Here is a 24,584-nt window from a genome sequence, read left to right on the forward strand (position 1 = left end):
GAATAATTCACATCCAATAGCAGGTGTGCGCATACCAACGACATAATAATTTCCCATCTAAAAAACCCCAATCCAAATGCCTCCATAACAGTCTACAGAGTTCACATCACAGTCCAACCACCAACACAGTAAAAAAGAAAAATAACTTCTGTCATTACAGATCTTCTGAAACTCTACCAGGGTTCCTTTTATGTTCCTTGATGGCCTTCTATGGCAGTCAGTGCAATAGTGCAAAACTAAGTGGCAGTACAATGGATCAGCAGATTTGAAAGGGGACATATAAAAGTTAACACATTGTTATGGGCTTGAGCCAGGTAGTATGACTGCAGAGGTGCCCTTGTTAAGCATGTAGAAAAAGAAAGGCAAAACTAAATTGAATTCAGAGATTAAACCTGAATAGTGGCAGAAACCCACTACTGTTTGGATGGATTGAAGAAATTATCAACCTACAGAAGCTGCAATTTAGAAAGGGAATACATGTCATCACTAAAATATAACTGCCTTTATCGTCACCTGCTAGAAAACTGAAGATTAATTATAAATTTATATAATTTCTTGCACAATTGTTCTGAAACCTATTTGTTGTTTTTAATTTTTTTTTTATACTAGCTCATAGTACTTGTAAACAACTAGTGGTGTGATAAGGATGGACAGGTGCATTAATCTTTGTTAGTCTAAAGGAAAAGCAATTTCAGAGGAAAACAAAAAAATTAGTTATTATTCATTAGGAAATCTTAAGGAAAATAAGAAATATCCAGCAGAACAAGAGAAAAAATAGAACTTAACACGTAAAAAATTAAAATACCAACACTGATGTAACAGGACAATTACTTAATTCAATTAAAATTCATAGTTAATTCTTTGATGCAATTCTTTGATATGCGTGCAAAAGCCACCTACACAAATTTCCAAATAAATTTCCTGCAAAATTTTGTGCTTACAGATGATGTGAACTGACACTTTTTTATTGCTGGTTGCTTTATTTCATAGATAAAATTATAATAATGTGTTGCGAATAATTTCAAAATTTACTTAGTGTTAAAATAAATGCAAAATATGTTTTTCTGACACTTTTGCTCTTCCAAAAAGGAAAAGGTTAAGGTCATTAAGAATATGTTCTAGAATCAAGCCACATCTGGACGTGTTATAATTCATATGATAGGGTGAACTAATTGGAGTCTTTCAAATATTTGAGCTTGTTCAAATATATTTATCTAAATGACACTATGCTCTGCTTTATAATCACACCCCAAGTGTTAGCCATCTGTTTCAGAAAATTGCTGATACCTATTTAAAAGACTCTGAGATACTAAAACTTCAAGCAAAACAAATATTTGAAATGACTCATGAATTATGTCAGTTTTTGTAGAAATGAAATGTTAAAAAATGTAGACAGAATTAAAAGAAAGCTGTTGAAAAAATAAAAAACTCTCAGGTCAGAAATGTCTCCCAACAAGTATTTAACCACTACTTCATAGAAACAGGCTGGCAATATCTCATACAGACATGAGCCAAATAGATAAAAACAAAGAATACTATCTAAAAAAACTAAACACGTACAAAGATAAAATTAAGCAATATGAATGTTACAGACATTTTTTAGACTAGTGGTGAAAATGGAAATGTTAAACACTAAATAGTTGTAAACTTTATTGCTAGCAAAAGAAACTGACAAAAGGCAAAATCAAGCCCTGGAACAGACTTCCCAAAGAAAAGGTCACAGCACCAATCTTGTCTGAGCCCAAGATGGATTTGGACAATGCTCTCAGGTACACACTGTGGCTTCTTGGGTGCTCTCCACTGGGACTTAATGACTCACTTAATGTCCTTTTAAACTCAGCATAATCTGATTCTGATTCCATGAATGTTTCCTTGGGTATTGGATAAAGAAAGTTTGATAGGACACTGTAAATTATAGGATGTGCATACTGTGAATTTACAGTTCTGTATTGCAAACTATGAGTCAGTCTCAACCCTCTAAAACAATTGATTGGGAAGATAGGAGCCCTGAGAATCAGGTATGATCAGTTTATAGCAAAACTTTTCCATCAAATCTGACCATGTTGAACAGATTGTTCTTATTCTTCCAGTACTGCAGACTTCCAGGAGCTGTTGTGAAGCAGAAATTTTTGGGGGTGGTCTAATTTTTTCTAGAGGAGCTGTTTCTTACAGATAAGAATCTTGGCTGATTCAGTTCTCAACTTTTATCACATTTGCTCACATGCCTTCCCTTTGCTCATGATATGAGGAATTTAATACTTTTTTCAAGGTAATGTACTGTATAGGATACCACTTTGCAGGACTTTAATCGGTGCCAATTGAAACATTTTCTAAATTCAAGTATATGGTCTTCATCTTTCAATAAACTTTATGGCTTATCTGTCATAATACTACAGAAATAATTTATTTACCTTCAGAAAAATATACTTTAATTTCAATTAGCCTACAGGCAACCTCCAAGGTTGTATCCCACTTACAGAAAAGAGAGTTCTCTCTGTCTGAACCTCTCAAAAAAGAAGTGTAACAGTATTTAATGAAAATAAATTAGCATACTATTGAAATTATTGTATTTAGTAATCTATTATATTCTGTTGATAATTTTGATTAACTTTTACAGGTTACAATGTCTTCTTGAACATAGACATAGACATAGAACCTTTCAAGGTTTTACTAAACAAGACTCTAAGTGACTTGATCTTGCTGAACCTGCTTTAAGCTGGGCTTGGGGTAGGATTAGTTTTTCAAGTCTCATGTGAACCTATGATCCTATGGTTTACAAAGGTATGTCTCATGTTTCACTTCCTGCCATCTTTGATAAAACTAAAGCAGAGCTTCAGCTGTGGACTGTGCTCAATCTTCCTTGGTAGCTATCTTTGAGAAAGCTATCCTTAATTCACAGAGCTGCTTGTTTTCATTACATGCAATAGATTATTCTGGATTTCTCTTTATCAATTGCAGTCTTTTTAGAAGCCTATTTGTCACAGTATGTCTTAGACATATGTCACATGTTCCTTTACTATGCTTATTTTTAATGTAATAAATCCAATTTTAATCCATCATCATTATAAGTACAGAAACGTTTATGATTGCAGAAGTTCAGTCAATTTTATATCTACTAATTTTGATCTGAATATTCTTAATGACAACATCTATTTCATGAAACGAAACTAATTTTCAAGGGGTATGTTTGGCTTACTCTTGCTCCTTGACAATAACTCCAATGCTACTGCACTTTCTAAATGCATTTTAATTATAGGTGACAATACTTTTTATTTGCAAATATCACAATCAAAACTTAAAAAAAAACCCTTCAAACTTTTGCCTGCCTTGAAAGTCTGAAGAACATAGAAACCTTGGGTCAATTTAGGAAAAAAAACCCCAAATGTTCTTTGATGCGGGAGACTCTTTTGGCTGAAACAAGACTTGTACATCTCAATGTCTTTGCTTTTTACATCTCAGTGCAAAACATGAGTTATGATTAAGATTTTAATCAGTGATGACTTTATGTTCCATGACACTTTGCCTTGAGAGTCAATAACTGAAAGTTCATGAAAACTTTCTGACCTCAGAATACTGAATTTTTGATCGTGGAGAATAAAAATATTCTGTCTTTTTGTAAAAATTGTGATGTTTATGTTGCTCATAGCTAAAATCAGAAACATAAAAAAACCTGAGTTTCTCCTGGATTTACTACTTGCCTTTAGGTATTGAATCCCCAAATACATATTTTCTATGCAAATGACATGGGAAAACAACATATGCAGTCCATAATAATCACTAATGAGGAACTTAATTGTTGGATGTGATCTGTAGCAGTCTCTAAAGGCTGTGCTCTGTTCAGCATATTTTATGCTACATAAAGGGGAACAATTGCTGCATCAGGCAGCTTGGGTAAAGCAGAGAGCAATAGCAATACCTGTAAAAGGGTTAAACTCCATTTGGTCTGTGTTTGTTTTGTTGTTTGTATGCTTGCTTTTCCCTGGCACTAGTACAACTAGGATTGTGATCACACTGGGGTTTAACTTCATAAAGGACATGAAAATTAAGGCTTTCCAAAGAACACTCCTCAAAATGGAGTGGTCCTGCTCCCAATTCTCTACTCGGAGAGAAAAACAAACAACATTCCCTCATTCCCAAAACCATTACAGTCTTATTCAGAAACCCTTAGAAAAATAAACAAACAAGCCAACAAAACCTGCACCTTTTTTTTTTTTTCTGTCTAGAGTATTTTGAAACTATTTTGATATGTATGGTATATATAATTCATAATAGATCTGGTACACAAAACCCTTATTGACGATACTCAATAAAATGAAATAACACTCCATGGTACTGTTATGAGAAGAGCTGATGCACCTAGGTGGTGCTAAAACTTAGTATGTAGATCATATATTTATCACAACATTTAATCAACTTTGACATAAATAAATTTTTCCCCTATCCAACTTCCTGAAATATTTGAATTCCATAAACAATTCTGTCACCAAATTTTATTGTCATGAATCTTCATAAAAAAAGACTTTTACTAAAAGTTATTCAATACTCTTGAAAAGTATTATATTTAGTTAATTAAATTTTACAGTAAAAACTGATTACAGAAACCACACTTATTCTGCTCATGAAAGAGAACGTCACGAGATTTCCTATGTGATCAAATGTCATTAAATAACTCATGTCAGATTTCAGTGACGTGAAACAATTTGGTAGCTTTAACTTCAAATATTGTGCAAATATCAGAGCATAACATTCTTCTCACAAAAAAAAAAAAAAAAAAAAAAGGCAACTTAACCAATCACTTTAAAAAGCATTTTCCAGTCTATGGAAGCATACACTAAAAAGTACATTTACTTTTAATTTATATGTCTTAACTCCCTTTTGAACTTAATGAAAACATCTCAAGTAAATGTGTTTCTTGTATGTCCAAGGCATCCCACAGATGAATCCCATAGATTCTAGCACATTACAGAGACACAGTATCTCTCTTACAAAGAGAGAAATTTTAGAAAGTTACTCAGCAAGTCTTGGCTCCTTTATCACTCCCTAAAACAGCTTGTTGTCATTGTGCAGCAGCCTTGCTAAGCAGGTGATTCTAAATACTTCTAGAAAATCAAGCCCAGACATACTTCTCTGTTTAAAATGAACATCTTCACAAGGTAATATAGGCACACAGTAGTAACTTTCCCCTGTTACCTTTGCTCCTGGCTGCCACAGTCAGGAGGAATTTTCTGAAAACTGACAGAAATAGATACCTGATACCTGCCTGTTTCTGATGTAACATTTTAGCCATTAAAAAAAAAAAAAAAAAAAAAAGTCAGGGGCCTTTCTCTGTAAAGTCAGAAAATCAGTATACTGAACACCAACTGTACACACAAAGGAAGTGTCACTCACTAGGCATCCACTCTGAAACCTGAGCACTGACTTTGAAACCTCAATCAATTCAACATATATCTACCTTTAAAAAGATGTGAGAAGAAAAATAATTTTCAGCACCACAGTTATGTTGTGCAACTATTATATCAAAATGTAATAGCCACACAGATGAGTAAGTGATGAGCATGAAATAAGGAAAATATATTACTCTAATTATAATGAAAAAATCTTAATAAATAAGCAATGTTTAAAAGTAGAATAGTTTCTGGACTGAAATGCTTCCTAATACTCACTGCATACTGAATCATTGCTGGATTCATCCACATGTAGATGGCTTGTGTTGGAAGGCAGCTTAAAGACAATCTGGTTTTAACTCCTCTGCAACGGACAGGGACACCTTTCACTACAGCAGCATGCTCAGAGCCCCATCCAGCCTGGCCTTGAACACTTCTAGGTATGGGACAACCAAAGCTTTTCTGGGCAACCTGATCAGTGCCTTCTGATACCTAGTCTAAACTTACTCTCTTTCCCTTTAAAAATGTCCCCCTTCTGATATCATTAACTGCCTATGTAAAAGTTGTTCTCCATCTTTTTTTATAAGTCCTTTCTATGTACTGAAAGGCTGCAATGAGGTCTCTCTTAGAGCTTTCTCTTTTCCAGGTTGACAACCTGAGCTCTTTCAGATTGTCTTCATCAGTGAGGTGTTCCAGACCTCTCTTCACCTTCACGGCCCTCTTCTGGACCTACTCTAGCAAGTCCACATCCTTCTTCTACTGAGGACTCCAGACCTGGACCAGCACTCTGAGTGGGGCTTCACAAGGGCAGAGTACAGGGGGATAACCACCTCTACTGACCTGCTGGGTGCAAGTCTTTTGATGTAGCCCAGGATGCAGCTGGCTTTCTGGGCTGAAAGTGCACATTGACTGTTCATGTCCAGCTTCTCACCCACCAGAACCTCCAAGTCCTTCCCCTCGGGGTGTTCTCGCTGATTTCTTCTACTCTGTTTTCATGCCCAGGTGCAGACCTTGCACTTGGACTTCTTGAGCTGTATTAGGTTCATATGGTCCCACTTCTCAAGCCCACAAATGGCACAATGGACAGGATCTAGATTACACTAGATATGCAAAAAATCTAATTTAAAAAGGTATAGTTAATGAGATGTCAGCAATCTTATGAGAAACCAGTTGTGTCCTTATTTTATTTAATGTCCGAGTTCCTGAGGACACAAAACTTTTGCAATCCTTTTAACTCAATAGTCTCCAGTATATTTTAACCCTTGTCCAATATCAGGCAAATATAGCAGAAGGACAGAGACCTAAAACTCATTATGATTCTATAAGCCGGTTAGCAGCTACTGGGTAAAAAAAAAAGGAGAAGGACCTGCTAAAAAACAATCAGAGAAAATTTTGATTTCCTCAACATATTTGGCAGGAGCCAAGTGGTAAAAGAGAAGGCAGATAGCCCTGGTCTGGTCACCAGGTGGGACAGGTCAGGCTGCAGCACATGGCAGTGAGAAGATGAGTGAGAGGGTGCTGACTTTTCATGACAGGAAATCACGACACTTCTCATGACAGGAAATAATGACAACTGGCTGTACTACATGGAGCTGGAGACACAGAAAGGACCACAGTGGAGTATGATTTTCAAAAGAAAATAAGTAGCAGATACTTTTACACTAAGTTAACTAACAAGGCCAGATAGCGGATACCTTACTAACACTGAACAGAGTTAATGTCTCCTTCTAGGACGTGAGTTTACTTTTTCAGAACCGATGGGAGCATCTTCATATCACATTCCCTTTTAAACATGACTGTGCATTTTTCATACAATGATATTGTAAAAAGAGTGGCCAAACTAATTATGCAGATATGCAATTTCACGTTATGTTTACTGTTGCCATGAAACTATCAAGTCTCAAAAATCAAGATTTATAAAAATTGCTTTAAGTCATAAGTTGTATTTAAATTCTTCTTTATCCTAAGCAACTGAGCTATTTGTATCAAAAATCAAAATCTACAAATTAGAGTCTAGACACAGCAACTATAGTTCCTCTGCACACTGTCCAGAATTTAATCATTAACATTTGATGTACAAAGCATGTCAATAGAAGCCTCTGCCTAGTGTGATGGTCTTGATGCTATCAGAATCTCTTCATACAAAACAGAACACAGAGAATTTATTCATCTTAAGCAACACCAGAGAGAATTAATGAAAGAGAAGTATACAGAAAATTCTGATGTAGCTCAAGGCTGATAATAGCGCTATTAGAAGATGGAATACCTTCTATCAAATTATGAAATAAATTTATGACTATGAAATTAGGCCCTCAGTCATCAACCACAGGGATCCATCAGTGGTAAAACTAACAAGAACTGAGAAATGTAAAAATCTTCCCACACAGAGCACTGTCAGTCAGCTTGCATTGAATAGATAGCTTATTTATTACTTGTCTCTTGAAAGAAAGGAAATTTATGAAGATATAGAAAAAGAAATCAGTATTACATGGGACACACAAGAAGTAATTCATAAGCAAAAAATATGTGAGGTTTCAGGCTGTTCTCCTGCTGAATACACAACCCCTTTCCTACTTTTGAGACATACTACTCTTTTGCAATCAGAATTTTTCAGTTATATTTCCTATACCAGAAATCAGACTGATAAAATTATGCAGTCCTGTTTTATGTTTTCCTCCTAGATTTTTTTTATATTTTGGAAAACTGTTGCTCTTCTGGTAGGACTTTCTTTGAAAGGAAGTCAACTCTATTTAGAATGAACACCGAGAAAAACACAATAAACACTTTATAGCAGATATGTTTGCAACCTTTATTTCTAAGTTTTAGGTAGAGATTTAAAGTGTTTCTTTAAGGGGAAAATTCCTGCATATCTTACTGCATTTTGCATGTCTAATGAACACTGATCTACTAAAGCCAGAAAGGTATATCTTTTAAACATAGGCAACAAAGTATATTTATAAATAAAACAAATAATAGCATCAATCAGATGTACTTCCCAGCACATTCTCAAGTAAGGTACTCATACAGTTAGAACCAGATTCAAAACTCACAAGTATGGTAACGGAGAAAAGGAAACTAACCAAAAGAAAGTCTGTGGTTTAGCTGAGGCTCAGCCTGTCCCAAGGGTTATGCACTCGATATAGGCAGTTTTGGTTAGCACTTCCCTTGAATTCAATTCTGAATGTGACAAGCCTCAGTAAGTCTCATTTAGCATTCCGTCTAATAAGGAAATTGAAGAGAAATTTAACTGAAAATCATGGCACACAAAGGAAACAGAGGAAAAATAAACAAAGAAGTTATTTCTTTTAGGGTAAGACTCGTGTATATAGCTCATGATTGTAAAACGGCCTTTTTTTAGATCAACTGCATTTTCATTCTTTATTATTAACATGTAGCTACTGCTCATTTGCAAGGGGTGTTCTTGAAAAGGAGGAAAGAAATAATATCACTCGTAACTGTATACAGGAATCTTCTGTAAGGAAAGCAAGCAAATGTTTGCATTCTGCAAGACTTGGTCTAGAAATAATGTTTTATGTTAAAAAGAATATATATAAAATACTATTCTGCCTTAATAAGTTTTCATTAAATGTGAAATGTTTTGTTGTTTTCAATGAAATTGAAATCCTTAAAAATGTACAAATTGTAACATTAACATTTTATATTTCTTTGATTACTGAAAAAATATTAATACAGATAAATAGATATGGCAATGAACATTTCTGCCTGCCGATCAGTTTGCCATCTAAGCCCTTCCATTTAAAATAAAAGAGGCCAGTTCTTGAAACCTGATAGGTAGGAATCCATTCCTGCATCCATTGAGTCTGCAGGAAACTTAAGACATTCCTTCTTTTTTACTTTAGCTCTTGTTCAAAGATAAGCCTTACCTCTTGCCTTTCCAATAGTTAGGAAGTATTAAATAGAATGATGAATGCAATGAAGAATTTGTGGAACATAAAACCAAAAATATTTTACTTAAGGGTATGTTTCAAAAGCTTTATGTTTTCAAGTTTTTGTGAGGCACAGAGTAGATGCTCATTTCTACAACACTCTTAATAAGCCTACTTACTGTTTGGCCAGATTTTATACAATTTGTATTGCCAGGGAGCTTTGTTTTTCCTTGGAGCCTTGTGATCTCTACTACTGTTTATAAATCTTTTAATTCAAAAAGCTTAAGGCATTTCCCAGTGGATGTACCTTGACCTACCAGCCCATTATGCTCTACAACAGCTCATGCAATGTCTGAGACTAGATTGCAATATTCTTTAGCCAATATGCAGAGAAAATGCATTTATGTTCCAGAAGATTTTAAAATAAATTGTTGACTGAATTCAGAATTCTTACAAGATCCCAGCTACTGTGTCACATCTATGCATACCCAATGAGCTGGATAGAAATTAACTTCCTATTAGTGGTCACATTAAGATATTCTATTCTGGTATTTACTCCTCATATATTCATGTGATAATATTGTTTGAAATCAATATCAGCAATTCATTTAACTATGATAAAGTCAGGCTCCACCATTGCTCAACAACAGTGAGAAACATCTTAGATTTTGATCATCTGAAATGTAATAATTGATCTTAAAAGTTTAGTTGGGTATAGAGAAAGCAGAAGAAAAAGATTTGATAGATACATATGGAAGCAGCCAAAGGCATGTTGGGTTAAATGTTTTAATGAATTGCCTTTTGCTGTTATCCACCATAGGAACATCATAATTCCCTCATGGGATCAAAATCACACAATGATTGAAATATGCATTTAATGAGGGCTGGAGAATAACCCACATATGAGAACAGTATACCTTTGTAACCCATCTCAATATTATTCAGTGGTTAGATTGAAAGAAATCTTTACTAGTTTTAGTATTTTAGCTATACCATCTCTGTTATTTATCTGGAAATGCTGGAAAATTTAAAAAATATTGGTGAATCCAAATGTTTTCCAAGCTGCCTTTTCCCCATGAATTTGACTACTAACTCGATTTCACTAATAGCTTCTTACTTCACTGAAAATCAAGGTGATTTTCAAATCAGTTATATGTTGAAATTGTACATACTCTGAGGAAACCTGGGTGGATTGTCGTTGACATCTGTGAGTGTGATATTTACAGTTGTTGACCCTGACAGCCCTCCGACCTGCCCAGCCATATCTTTGGCTTGAATGACAACGGAATAATGCTCTCTGGCTTCCCTGTCCATATTGTGCAAGGCAGTCCTGATGACTCCTGTGAGGGAAAGAAAACAAACAAACAAACAAAAGATCAGGATTAGCTTGTTCAAGCAAGATCAAAGGCTGGGCATAACCTTTCTTTAAAGGAAAGATGAAGCTAAGTGGTTTTCAGTTGTTTGTGTCATATATATATATATACACATACATAAAACGCAACTACAGATGCCGCTACACAATAAACCTGCTGGATAATATGAAGAAATTGAAACAATATTTATTAAATCAATTATTATATTGTTCAATAATTAATCCAACTTATAGTATTCCTGACCCAAAGTTACATTACCAAAACAACAGTTTTTTCTCATATAATTCTTTAAATAGCCACATAATAGAAAAATCAAAGAATTGGAACTCTTACCCCAAGGAATAAGACACAAGGTGTTTTTTAACAAAAGGTAATTTCTTAGTTAATATATTACATATCTCTTAAAACTACCCAAAAAGCTAAATTTTTCCTATTTGACAAATCTAAAAAAAATATTTGTTTTTGATACGTCATTCATATAGATTTTTGTTTATGCTTCACCTAATTAATAATTGTAAAGTAAAAGATAAGATTTTTATTGTTATTGCTATGTTAGAGAGAGAAAATCAAAATTGAATGACCGTAAAATTATGTTGTTTTTTATCCGTTATCATCAGAATTGTTTTTCACATTTAGTTACCTATATATGTAGAAGCAAAGATTAAAATAAAAGTAGGGGAAGACATCTCTATGGGCACAGCTTCAATTAGGAGACATTTTCCACCTATGATGATACCCATAAATTAAACCCAGCTAATTTCTTTGATCACAGACTGACAGAAAAATCATGGAATTCAGTAAATAGAAATTCAAGTGCAGTGGTAGGGAACTACTACATTCTGTGGACTGACTAGCTGGGAAGGAGCTTTTCAGAAAAGAATCTGGTGTGGTCCTCAGGCTGAACATGAGCCAGCCATGTGTCCTTGCAGCTAACAAGGCCAGCATCTTCTCAGGCTGCATCATGAAATGCATTGCCAGACAGTCAAGGGAGAGGATCCTTCCCCTCTGCTCATCAAATCTGCAGTGCTGGGTGCAGTTCTGAGCACACCAGTACATAAAAGATATTAATAGACTGGAATGAGTTTCATAGAAATAAATACAGAAACATGTAAAATGCCCAAATTATTAACATTACATTTTTAAAGAGCTAAAATTTTAGTATAACTTCTATTGGACTCTGAAAGTGAGCTCTTGCTACCAATAAGTAAATAGCAAAGCACCATCAGATGTTGCTTCTGGGTAAATTTTAATCATATAATAATTACTAATGCAAAGAATCTTAAGAAGTAGAGCCTTCAGGAGAACTTTATGTACAGTACTATTCTCTAGATTTTTTGACTCACACAGTTTCAGATCATGTAAAAAATATATTTTCTAGAGCATTCTCTTTCTTGTGTTTTAAAATTACTTTGCTTTTCTTCAATAAAACCATTTAACCATTACTACATATGAAATGGAACATTTCATGTAGCTCATACCATTGTTTCCATTCTGTTCTGAAAGCAAATCACACAAAAACAATGAGATCTATGCAAAAAGAATATTTTTTTTTTTAAGCAACCATGAAGTTTTACAATTATTTTAACACAATTTTGCACTGTAAATTACTTTCCATCAGAAGGGTAGATTGGGACAAACTGGCTAAAAATGGTATACCAGTACAGTTTAGTTCATCAGTGCTTTTTTCCTCAAAATGATACTGTTTGAAACATAAATTTTTTTCAGAAATTGCAACATGATATATTGAAAATAACCACAATGTATACTCACTAGAAATTTAGAAAAGGAAATTTACATAGTCATTTATATAAAAGGAACTCCTATAATTTAAATATGCATTTTCATAAAAATAAATATGGTTCACAAAATCTGGTACTACTGTTCTGAAAATACATTTACTGATAAATAGGAATATGGGAATGTCCTGCTTTGACTTTTCAAATGAATTGGTTTAGTTTTTTGCATTGAAACCAAACATATCATGCTTATGCATATGCATGTAATAAATACAGGATTTTATTAACAGAACCTTCCATTCCAACTTGTAACAGACTAAAAGTAACATAGTAGAAAATGGCTTCTACACTATCCTCCCTAATATTAGCCTCTTGCATTTTTAAATTTATTTAAACAAACAGAAATTCCCCTGATTTATGGTTACTTTTCTTTGTTTGCTTCAAGGGGTATGACACTTAATCAAGGCTTGTAGATAGTTAATAAGGATTTGTGGATGACTAATCATGACTAATCATTTCATCCCTTTCACTTGCAGAAGATTCCTCTTCTCTGAGAACTGAGACAATGAAATTGGGCAGGCTCTTAGTTTCAAAACCTTGTATGCAATAGTTTAGAATAAGAAAACTAGTTTTAAAGTTTTGATGGGCTGAAGGCAGGGGGTGAGAGAAGATTTAGTTCCCTCTTTTTCTTGGGTTTCATATCCATTTATACATCCTGAAATCATATCGTCAGTATGAGGTACGTAACTACTGTGAGGTCTCTAATGCTCTGTCCTTGTCACTAGCAGCTCCACCAATTCCTGGCAGTACAGCCCTAAAATCATGCATAATCTCAAGTTTCACTATTGATCTCAAAATATGTAAGGAGAACTTAGTTGCCTTTTTCACTAAGATAAAATTAAATGATCCAGCAGTCTCTTTTAAAGCAGGGATTGTTCCTGAGTATCTTCTGTATGCTTGGCAGGGGTTGGTATACATCCCACAAGAAGACAGGAAGTTAATCTTAAGAAAGATATTTCCCTGACTAAAACATTTACCAAAAAAAAAAAAAACTTGAAAAAGAAAGCTGTCACAGGTTTTTTAAATTTAAACACAGCCCTAATTTTGCCTCATATTTCTGAGGCAGCACTGTGACCCTGTTAAACCAAGTACTTCTCAGCTATGCCTTCAGTATTTATCCATCTTTGGTAGGAAAGGAATACAAGAAAATTTAAAAAACCCCAAAATGTAGACGTCATTACAGGTAAACCCCATACTATTTCTGGTATTAAGCAAAGAATTTCTACAGAAGTTTGACTGGTATGTCAAAAATCAAGTGCAACATATGGAAGGGTAAATCTATTTGAATGGAGCTGAGAAGAACCCACAGGTTTGGACTTCTGCCCTCACAAATACTCATACCTATTTCCATCTTAAAATTATGAGAGATGGTTTTTGTCCCACTTGGAAGGCTCTCCCAAAAAAACCACATTTTCTTCTAACTTTTATAAGTTTGTTCGCCTCTAAAGCACACCAGTTTTGCTAGGGTTTTTTAATTTTAATATTTTTTTTTGCTTGTGTGTGACAATTTCAATAGTTTTCCAATTTGAATTTATCTTTCTTAACCATGTATGATGAGAAACCTACTTACTTTCCAATTAAGATTTTAATGCCACCTTTTTTAATTGCAACATTTTTATTTTTAATATGGAATACATTATATTGGTGATTGATTTTTAAGTGACTAATAAATCCACGGCATTTTTCCACAGTGATATTTCCAAATTAAGAGACCAGAATTACTGTAGAACCATAGAATCTCTTAATGTGAATAAGACCAATAAGGATCAAGTCCAACCCCCTGTTACTCACAGGACTAACTAAAACTAAACAATATGTCTTATAAGTACTTTTACTATCTAATGCTATTAAACTTATGATTATGCTTTTCTTGCTCTTGCCTATAAACACATAAGCCTCCTTCTGTGTACTGACAGTTCTTCACAACCTTTTGCAATTAAGAAATTTCTTCATGCTGGTTCTGTATTTATCCTCAAAGTATCAGATAAAACTGAGAAAGAAAAACTCTGAGATGAAATATTGATATATATGCTATTGTGGATAGCTCCTTTCCTTTTCTCCAGCATCTCTGGATTTGAGAAAGAGAAAGCCCTGAAAATAACTTCAGTTTTGTCAAGTTTTACTTCCCTCTCAGGTTCTCTGAATTCATTCTTGTTACTGAATTGCAGTCAATACCTTTTCTTTTACACCAAATTTTCTTAAAGATACTTTTATATGCTTTGCAGTATCTGACAATGTGTTATTTTGTCTTTTTTAGCAGTCTGTGAAGAACCATTTAACTTACATAAAAGAAAAGCTACAACAGAAGGTTCCACTGTAACTGGGACTACAAAAATCAAGACTTTTTAAATTCAAGTGCAGACAAATACTAAGAAAATATCTGCTACAGCTAAGTGCATAGATATGCATTTACTGAAGTATTTTACTATGTACTTACCTATTAGTCGGGTACACTTGAAAGAATTTATCTTATTACTTACACAAAATAAGAACTCATTTACATTCAGTAACCACCTCAGAATTTTAGTCATCTTTATTTTACAGCCTACTCCTGCATGATGTCTGAATTGCCCCAGATAAAAGATGGTCTAATTTAATATTTTGAGCTCAGAGGTTTTCTGTCTAGTGGGGAAAACAAAAAGAAAACAATCACACAACTCCACTTTAATGGCAAACTATTTTGTCATGGGGAATTAAGTATTTTTTTTAATTGGAAAACTTTCATTCTGTTGTTGAAACATGAGCATGGTCACTAGATATTTGATGAAGGGCCAGTAAGTCACATTCAATTCCTCATTTTCTAGTTTGTTATATACCTGTCTTGCCGTGATCATAGACAATTATGATTCAAATGTAATTCTAAATATCTATTGAATAGCCAACTAAATGTGGGAGTTTACAGTTTGCTGAGGGATTTGAAGTATTGCAGATGGTAATTTCATTAATATTACTCTTTTTTTTTGAATAAAAGCACTATTTCTATCACTGCTTTTTCTAGGGTATGAATTTAGCCTATTTTATTGTAACTTAATATTCTGAAGATCTTGTATGTATTAAAACATATTTCAAATTCTAATATTATTCTACCTTGAAAGAGAAACACAATTTTCCCATTTTAAGACAGATACTGAAAAAGTCAGAAAATACATTTTTTTCCTTAAAATTTGAAAATAAAATTAAACTCTCAATTGACATTAAATTGAATTTGTGATTTAGTTCAAAATAAAACTGTAAAGAGAAATCTGCAATATAAAGCTTATGGTCCTGCTCCACATTCTGAACTCTTCTATGACAAGGATGTTTTTTAATCTCGCTCTTTGACTCAGATCTACTTTATATAACTAACACTTTGTTCCTCTACAGAGATGGATGAAAGTCACAGCACTATAGAAATGACAATTAGTGGTCAATTTTCTTCTCTGGTCATGACTATAGTACTGAAAGACAGTATATCCTTCCTTAAAGAAAATTAACATTGAAATGAAATACATTAATCCAACATATAAGGACAACTGCTAAAAAAATAGTACTAAAAATAAGAATATTTTAAAAGGAAAATAGTAAACATTTTAAAGAAATAGGCTAGAATAGCATTCATTTGGTATTAAAAGAAGGGGTGGATTGACCAGACTAATTGTAATACAATGAATACCCCCAGAAGAAAAAAAAATTAAATTATATTAGTAAAAATGACCTTCTCTAAAATCTTTATAAGTAACAGACAGAAATTAAAAAATGAAGAAAAGTATTTTGCTGATGCCTCCTAAATTAATTGGAAGAAATTTTCTCTAACTGAGTGAAAAATACACTTATTTAGGTGGCAATTGCATGGATACCACATGTAATCACAGCACCACCCAGTTTTCATAATGGAACAATAAAATTAATTAAATTAAAATTTGCTGCCATGATACCTCCAGAAAGAAGACAATAAACTCGAATGTGCAATATGCAAGTGCTGTAATCAATGGGATATATCTGTTATAGAAGCCAATGGTTGTCTTTTGTTTACTTTCAATCCACACAGAAAGAAGCTGAACAGAATTGGTCTTGCACTGATCCCTGTAGGGCCCTGGAAAAATCTCGTCCTTTCATGACATTTCTATCGTGATAATAACTTTTTTTCCTACCTCCCAGGTAGACAGTTCATACCCATTTAATATGTGGCTTGTCACTACTACTAATTGCTATCTATTTAACTAGAATTGTGTGTGGCATGGCAATTATCTTTTTGATATAACCTGGCATTTCACAAAACAAAGAAATCAGGTTTTTCAGCATGGCCTATTTTCTGGAAAAACTCATGGAAAGACATTATTGCTATTCCAATCTTTTTAATTGGCTAAATTCTTTCTGGCCTCAGTTTTTCTTTTTTACTCTCTGCCTAAATTTACCAGTCTCATATTGCAAATTGGTTTTGCTTGGCTTTTCAGAAAACTGACACACATTTAAATTCTGCGAACTTTTTATCTACTTTACTGTGGGAGAATCTACTACCATTCCTAGATTTGGAACTGGAAAACAATTATAGTTCCCCCATTAATCTAATTCTGTTCCTAAAAGAGTCAACAATTCAGGGTGAAGAAAAGTGGAAATTCTGCTGGTTTTTTTTTTTTCATGTACAGATTCTGAAAAGACTTCAAAAATGTTTAATTCCCCAGGAACTATTTATCAATATGCTAAGTCCTGAAAATATGCAAGTAGTTTCTTTGGGAGTACAAATTGCACATAACTTCTTATGATTTTTCAGAAAATAAATATAAAAACGTAACATAAAAATACATTTAAACATTCTTTCAAACAAATCTTCTACCTCAGTGGTTTTGACCTGTTTTAAAATTGTTTTTTCATTTTGAACACACATTTTTTCCTGCACAAAATTATTGAAGATATGGTTTGGAGAAACAGAAGAACACCTTAAAGACAGACTTAGAATAAAAACATTCATGTGTCTTGGTAATGTGCCACTATATATTCATTCTATGCATAATTGTACATGATTAAATAATTCAATTTTCATAGAAGATATCTTGATGATTTTGCACAGACTCATGAGTTCTTTGGAATTGGAACACAAATTATTGGCATTTATATAGTTCTGAAGAAACATGTGGCTAGGAGGCAAAAGAGATAGATGGTCAGATCCTCCACCTTAACCAATACAATGCTCAAACTCTGATGTGCTCCTGTTAATGTAGTAGGCATGTGTTTCAAATAAAGCGTGCAGAAGTATGATGCTACTGCTTTGCTGAAAATGGGCTTTTTGAGAATTAAATTAAAAATGTACTTAAAAAAGCAAAGAAGGACCTGAACTTCAAGGGGCAGGGAACAGAATAATTGTTTGCTCAAAGATGACAGCAAGTGATGGCTGATTGTATAACAGAATAAAATGTTACTCCATCATAGCTGTGGAACCTACCTAGATACAGATATACATGACTGACTTTTATCTTAATGCCATTTAGATAGTGAGGCATTCTCCACAACAGTTTACTTGTCAGATACGTAAACACAGGAACCAAGCAAATGATATCACTGTAGAGGCAAGGGCAAGGAATGTTGGAAGAGATTAAGTTACTCATTAGGTGCAATTTCTTCAGATATAAACTTCTTATAGGTGTATTTAATCCTTTGTGAGAAGGAACAACCTAATGACACATGACGAACAAAGCAATTAAGTAAAAAGGGGATGAATTCAGTAACCTCTGAACATAGTAGATTGGAATTAAGTACATGAGCCTTCTCAAAGGAAATCACATTTGACAAGAAAGAGCTTAAAACAATCTGAAAACTATCTACTTATATCCACAAACTTGGAAATCCTGCTCTCTTAAAGTAGAATAGACTGCTAGTATTGAACATTTCTTCTTGTAATGTCACATATCTTCTGGTCTACACAAACATATATTTAATCTATAGTTTGAATGAAAATGACAGAGGAAGATGCAGATGAAGGTTAAAGCTGCTAATATTCCAGTAATAATCCAAAGCTCTTTATTACTTCCTCCATAATAAAAAAAAAAAAAAAAACAAAGATGGAGCCACAGACTTTACTTCATATTTCCCATCTACTATTAGTAAATTAATTTGATTTTATGCAAATTAACCTTTTTGTCTTTAATAAGTACATAATAATATATCTAAATAGTTGGAGATAGCTAACACAGTTGTCCATTATTTTGAATGATATTTTGACTTCTTTTCAAAGTGTATCACCTTGATAAGAGGTCAAGAAGAGAGACAATGACTGTAGGCATAAATGCCCCCTTTCTAATATGTCCAAAATGGTGTCTAGCTAATAAAAAACCCCTGAATTCAACATACAGTCTTGAAAAGATTCCACATCTGGACAAAATTTCATCTGTTGGATAATTTAATAACAACTGGCTGACAAGGTCAAGACATATAATTCAGATTATCTGTTAGTAAGAAAACCTGCTTAGCCAACACACCAAGCATTTACACATAGGTTGTGTTCTTTTCTCCCTGTGATGCTCACTCCTTACACACACACAAAGCATTCTACAGAACTGCAGTGCTTCACTGACTTTTGCATAATATGTTAAGGACAGCAGTACAGCCATATGGCATAACATATAACTTTTATTATTAAGTCACTCAGGGTGCAACCTTTTTGAGCACTTCAGCATGCTTATCTGCAAAGTGTGAATGAGAATGAGACTGGTGTCAAGAAAAGAATGTGAATAATTTTTCCATCTATCCCAGGTGCCTGGATTACAAGGAAAACCATGCAGTTAAAGTCCTATGACAGTGGCCATGCAAGCTAAAAGCTTTTTTAAGAAAAACTAACAAATTCAATAACCAGAAGAATTCCATTAATAAAAAAACAATTCTTAATTGTGGAAAGTGCTTTGGTGCTAGATTTAGTGCATCAGAGTGTAAATATGTATATATGATTAAACAGCTACATTAAAATATGAGTAATTTGTTTCCATAGAGATCCTCAAAAGAAAAGTTCTAGAAAAAAATATTATCATAATGTTCTCTTGAAAATCAAAATTAATGACCAAAAAACTTATAAATTCTTTGAAGCTTCCATACTTGTATAAAAATCCTTATCTATTCACACAATAAAAAATATTAGTTCAAACTCTACATAAGAGAAAAATATCAAAGAACTGTACTCTGGATAAACAGAAAAGAACCATGAGCAAAGAACCACGGCAGATAACACACAGATATTTTTGAATACTGAAAATGTGTCTGTGGAAGCCTTAGGTGAACCACAGTTTTTAGAATTTTCTTATGTACATAAAAATAATTATGATATCTAAATAAAATTTAAAGGAATTTTATCATAAAGAATGTCAGACATGTTCACAAATGTTATTTTCTTCCATAGACCTGACATCCACAAAATCTTTGTGTATTAGGTAACATAATAGGTAACTATTGACTTCTGTAGAGATTCAATCAGGAATTATTGACCTGAAGTTGGATCGATCTAGTCAGAGAAAAGATAAATCTCTACCTGGAAGTACAATAAATCTTACAATTGGCTGAAAACAGCAGTCTTTGTTGTTCATTTGTTACAGTACACTGCTATCAAGAAAATGATTACTGGAGTACTGAATTACTGATGTAACTTATTGAAAAGAGGCACTCTCACTACAAGTTAAAGAACTTCACAATAATATCACACAGAATGTAAAATATAAGACAAAATCAATTTTATACAGCTGTTTCTCTTTCCAATTTGAGTCAATTCATTATTCAACAAAGTGCTTAACTTCTGCTGTACATATTAGCATTGAACAACTCTTGACTTGAAACAAGCATTGTCTGCATTTGAAACTATTCTGAATTTAGAAAAATCACTAATTCGAAAATACTAGCTCTGACTCTAAAAAAGTCTTACTGGAACAAGACTTGCTTAGGAATAACTCTGCATACATTTTGTTCTTTGTCCTGGAAAAGTCATGACTTTGTCACCCAGACTGAGAGAAGTTATACAACTTCATGAATCCAATCACAAGTACCATAATTTCAAGCACAATATATTATAAACTTCCATGCTGGGTTCTGTAAAAAAAAAAAAAAGGAAAGGAAAAAAAAATCTTTCCTTTTCTTCTTCCTACTTACCGTTCTCATTTAAAATTACTCAAAAATGCATCAGTCTTTGTTTTGTACCTTCAGTTTTAATTTTCCCTATGAGAAAAGAACAAGACCTCCCAACTTAAGACTCAACTTATTTGCTCAGTCATCAATAAGCTTAATACACAAAGTGCAAGAAAACAGATCAATAGCAGTGTCAGAGGTTTCTTCCTCTGGTGGAATTCTATTTTGTGAAAATTCTTACCTTCTGAGGACCTGGAATGATTTTAAAAAGTGGACCCCAATAGCCTCAGTCTGTCCTTTCCAAAGCAAATAAAAGTTTCTAAAATTCTTTTCAATTTCTCTATTTCATATTAAAAAATCACAGAAGGACAATACAGATTAGAGACCTACCTTGGTTTACAGTTTGGTATAAAAGTTCAATGATTGATCTAAGTGCATGCTCTAAATAATGACATGAAGATTCATTGAAACTTATTCAAATGCACTTGTAAACAAATAATTTGGGAATAGACTTTCAATTACAAAAAACAAAGCCATATTACTTAACATGGCTGACCTTAAATTAATCTATTACTGCAATTTTTAAATGTAAATGAAAAATAAAAAAACCCAAAACCCTGATTCCCTACTCTACTAACATTTATGATGAGTAAGATTTTTTTTTCAAGTTCATGAAAAAGAAGACTGTTTATTTAAGATTCAATCACTCACTTGGTTTAACTACTTATTGTCAAGCTAAACTATTATTCCTGGCCTAATTGTTCTTAAACACCACTCCACAAGCTATATAAAAAATACCCTGTTTCTAATTTTAATGACAAAATGAAACAGCAATTCAGAGCAGTATACAAGTTTTCATTCTGAATTCTTTACAGCCTTCTTCTTTAATTGAATTAAGCACAGAAACATTTTTATCCAGTGTTTTATTTATACATGTCTGTACAAGTCTATCCTCTAAACTGAATCTACTATAACAAACATTTCTCTGAAGGTGCTGCTCCATTTTCTAAATCTCTAGAATGACCTGAATTAATATAAAACAGCATAAAAAATGCACATATATCTACATATCTGATATGTAATTGAAAAAAATTATTTCATGTATTAGGAAAAAACGTAAAATCCAGGGTACCAGGATGAATGGGAAGCACCAGACAGAGTGCTTTTCAAGTGCAGATATTGCACCTATTATCACCTGCCATGTTTGGAACTGTCAAATACTTGTCCATCCTCCTAAAGCACATACCTGATGAGGATGAGCAGGACCTCATATTGTCAGTCTTGATAAATCCAGATATTTCATATCAGGGTAATGAAGTTATGTTGATTGACACCAGTAAAGAATCTTATCTGTTATTTTTAGGCAAAAAAGCTTCTTAATATGATTAGGACTAAGTTGTCAATCCAGTAATCTAGTTGATGAGTTTTTGCTCTACAGGTGTTACTGGTGATGGAAGCTCATAGCAGGGAAGAGTGTCTTATATGAGCAAGGTTGCTGTTACAGCTCCTGAGAATCTGGACAATAACTATGTTTTGTTTATATCATAATATTAATAAAATCATAGGCAAAGAACAAAATACATATTTGAATCAATGTGCTGAGGTCAAGAGCAGGATACACAGACAGCATATATATTTGGGCTATTTGCTTCCTGTTAGGAACAGGCAATTAAACTAAAGTCTCTCTACCTCTACTTTCCATCTTACATTTTAGACTCTCCAGAGTCTTTTACCATCTTGGTTTACTGGAGAAATTTCAGCATGAAAGTGTAGCACATTATCTGGTACAGGGTCACAGTGATGTTCCAAGATATAGCATGAAACAATTACAGAAAGAAGCTTTGTGAGTTGTATACTTTTACCAATGAAACTCTCATGGAGAAATTTAGAACTGCATCTTTTGAGAAAAGATTTAAGCAAACAAACGGTGTGAGTGTGAAATAAAATTCTGACTTCCTAAAACTCAGCTATTGTAAATTCAATCAAATATTAAAAATTAAATAAATCTAAGTCAAGAGACAACTACAGAGAACCATGTATTTCCTGGATCTAGGACAGTTATTTGCAAAAAATTAGTTGTGGTAACTCAGGAAACTGAAAATTAAAATGAAGCATGAGTATTTTAAGGAATTTCACATTTGCACAAATGTTGTAAATATTTTTCTGCTGTATTTAAGTAGCTCTGCTGTTTCTGTAAGAAAACTTCTAATATATAATTGTCCATGATATGAAAATGGTGCACAGTAGCTGTTTTAGTATGAGTAGATGTTGCCCATTTGTGTCAATAATAGTTTCTTAATTTTTTTAGAAACTCTTACATATAAAAATTTTTTTTTTAGTGACAAACATTCTCCTGTGTATGGGAAAATCTACAGCTTGACCTCAGAGGATATACTATCCTAATGGATTCTTTAAAATACTTACAAAGACATAACAAAAAGTTGCATTCTGATTTTCAGGAGACAAAAATGTAAACTTTAAAATTATATTTTGACATGGAGAAAACTTTCTCATGGTGATCCATAACAGTAATACAATATTGCATAGGGTTTTTGTGAAATGTGTTACAGAAGTCATTTACACAAAGATTGAAGAAGAGACTTTTAGTGCCCTTTTTTAAAGATTTCATTTGTCAGAGGAAAATGACACATATAGCCTCAGGATCATAAAATAACTTAATGTCCTATATATGTATAGTTTGGAAAAGACATCACTATATTTCTCTGCTGTAACAAATTCTCTTTTTTCAGGACAAGATATTTGAGGTTTCTAAAGGTTTTCTCAGGGCTTTAAGTCTACTATTTTTGTTCTAATTCTGAAAAATTAAAGCCCTAGCAAGAGAATTTTCTTTACACAATAGCAAGATAATATAGATAAATGGTGCAATTTTCAACTGTAAATGCCTTAAAAACATAATTTGAAAACATGTCCTGCAACTAAGTGTAACCACTTGTCTCTGAAAAATCAGCCCTAACCCTGGACAATGAAATTTCAAATACTTTTCTTCACCCTTAGTTTCTTGTATCCATAAAACTGATTTTCAGAAGAATAAAAAGTATTCAGTCTTTCTGTAAAGAAGGGGACAGTGATTAGATTAGGGAGAGAGAAGGGTTTGATCATTTATTATGTTCTGGTTAATACTCCTGCTTAACTACTGAAAATTTATGACTGCCTAAGTGATATTGAGCAAATGGCAGAATATTTGGGACCAAAGTTCTAACAGTCCAATATTGGTCTATTATTTGTCAGTCAGTTCGTCTTCCCTATCAGTGCCAGGGGAGAATCAAAACCAGGAGCTGCCATGTCCAGGGAAGTGAATGCATCTCCACAACAAGCCCAGTGCCTCACAGACCAGTCAATGAACTGACTACTGAGGCACGCACTTCTGACCCAAAACTCCTGCCATTTTTTATGTGCAATACATAGCATGATACTTAGCAAATATTTAGGGATGATTAGAAAGCAGTCCAGGCCAGCTGGCTCCAGAGCAGTGCCTTTGACCTGTAGCAGTAGTCCCTTCATATTTTCAAGTTTTAGAAAGGTGCTGCTCAGACTATGTTGCATAATGTATGTATATAATTGAAACACAGATTACCATGCCATTTTGATTTCAGAAAATATTCTGTACTTTAGTCCAGAGACACACAATATCTTCCCTTACACTCTCTATGGTTGCAGCTCTGTACATTTTACAAGTTCTCACTATTTATTTGAGTTTTACAAATCCAGCACATAGGGTAACTTTTTTGAAGCCGTTGCAATTCCACATAAGTTTTTTAAGATACATTTTTGAAAGCTATTTCTAGAAAAGGACTGAAGATATGTCTGTGTATGACAGTCCTGCATAAACACCATAAATTCTCATAAATCTGTCAAAATGGAATTTCTTATTTTCTTTTCAAGACTATTGTTATATACAGACATATAAAAAGACTGACTTGTCACAGCAGGGATTTATGAATTAAATTCATACTTGATAATGGCACAAAGGACATCTTGATAATTATATATCTGTTTACTGAATATAGTGAATACTATATTCAAAGGGACATATTGAGCAAACAG

General features: G+C 33.4%; 1 protein-coding gene across 3 annotated transcripts in view; it reads right to left on the bottom strand.

Moving 5' to 3' along the window:
* The window catches only part of CDH18 (cadherin 18), a 160,001-nt gene that overhangs the window by 51,173 nt on the left and 84,244 nt on the right, over positions 1 to 24,584 (bottom strand). For all 3 annotated transcript variants that reach the window (XM_041411709.1, XM_041411708.1, XM_041411710.1), the window contains one exon: positions 10,444 to 10,611. In XM_041411709.1, the coding sequence (XP_041267643.1) occupies positions 10,444 to 10,611 (168 nt within the window). The remainder of the gene's footprint in view (positions 1 to 10,443; positions 10,612 to 24,584) is intronic.

The sequence above is a fragment of the Onychostruthus taczanowskii genome, unplaced genomic scaffold, assembly GCF_017590055.1.
Source record: "Onychostruthus taczanowskii isolate IOZ18803 unplaced genomic scaffold, ASM1759005v1 scaffold37, whole genome shotgun sequence".
Classification (NCBI taxonomy): domain Eukaryota; kingdom Metazoa; phylum Chordata; class Aves; order Passeriformes; family Passeridae; genus Onychostruthus; species Onychostruthus taczanowskii.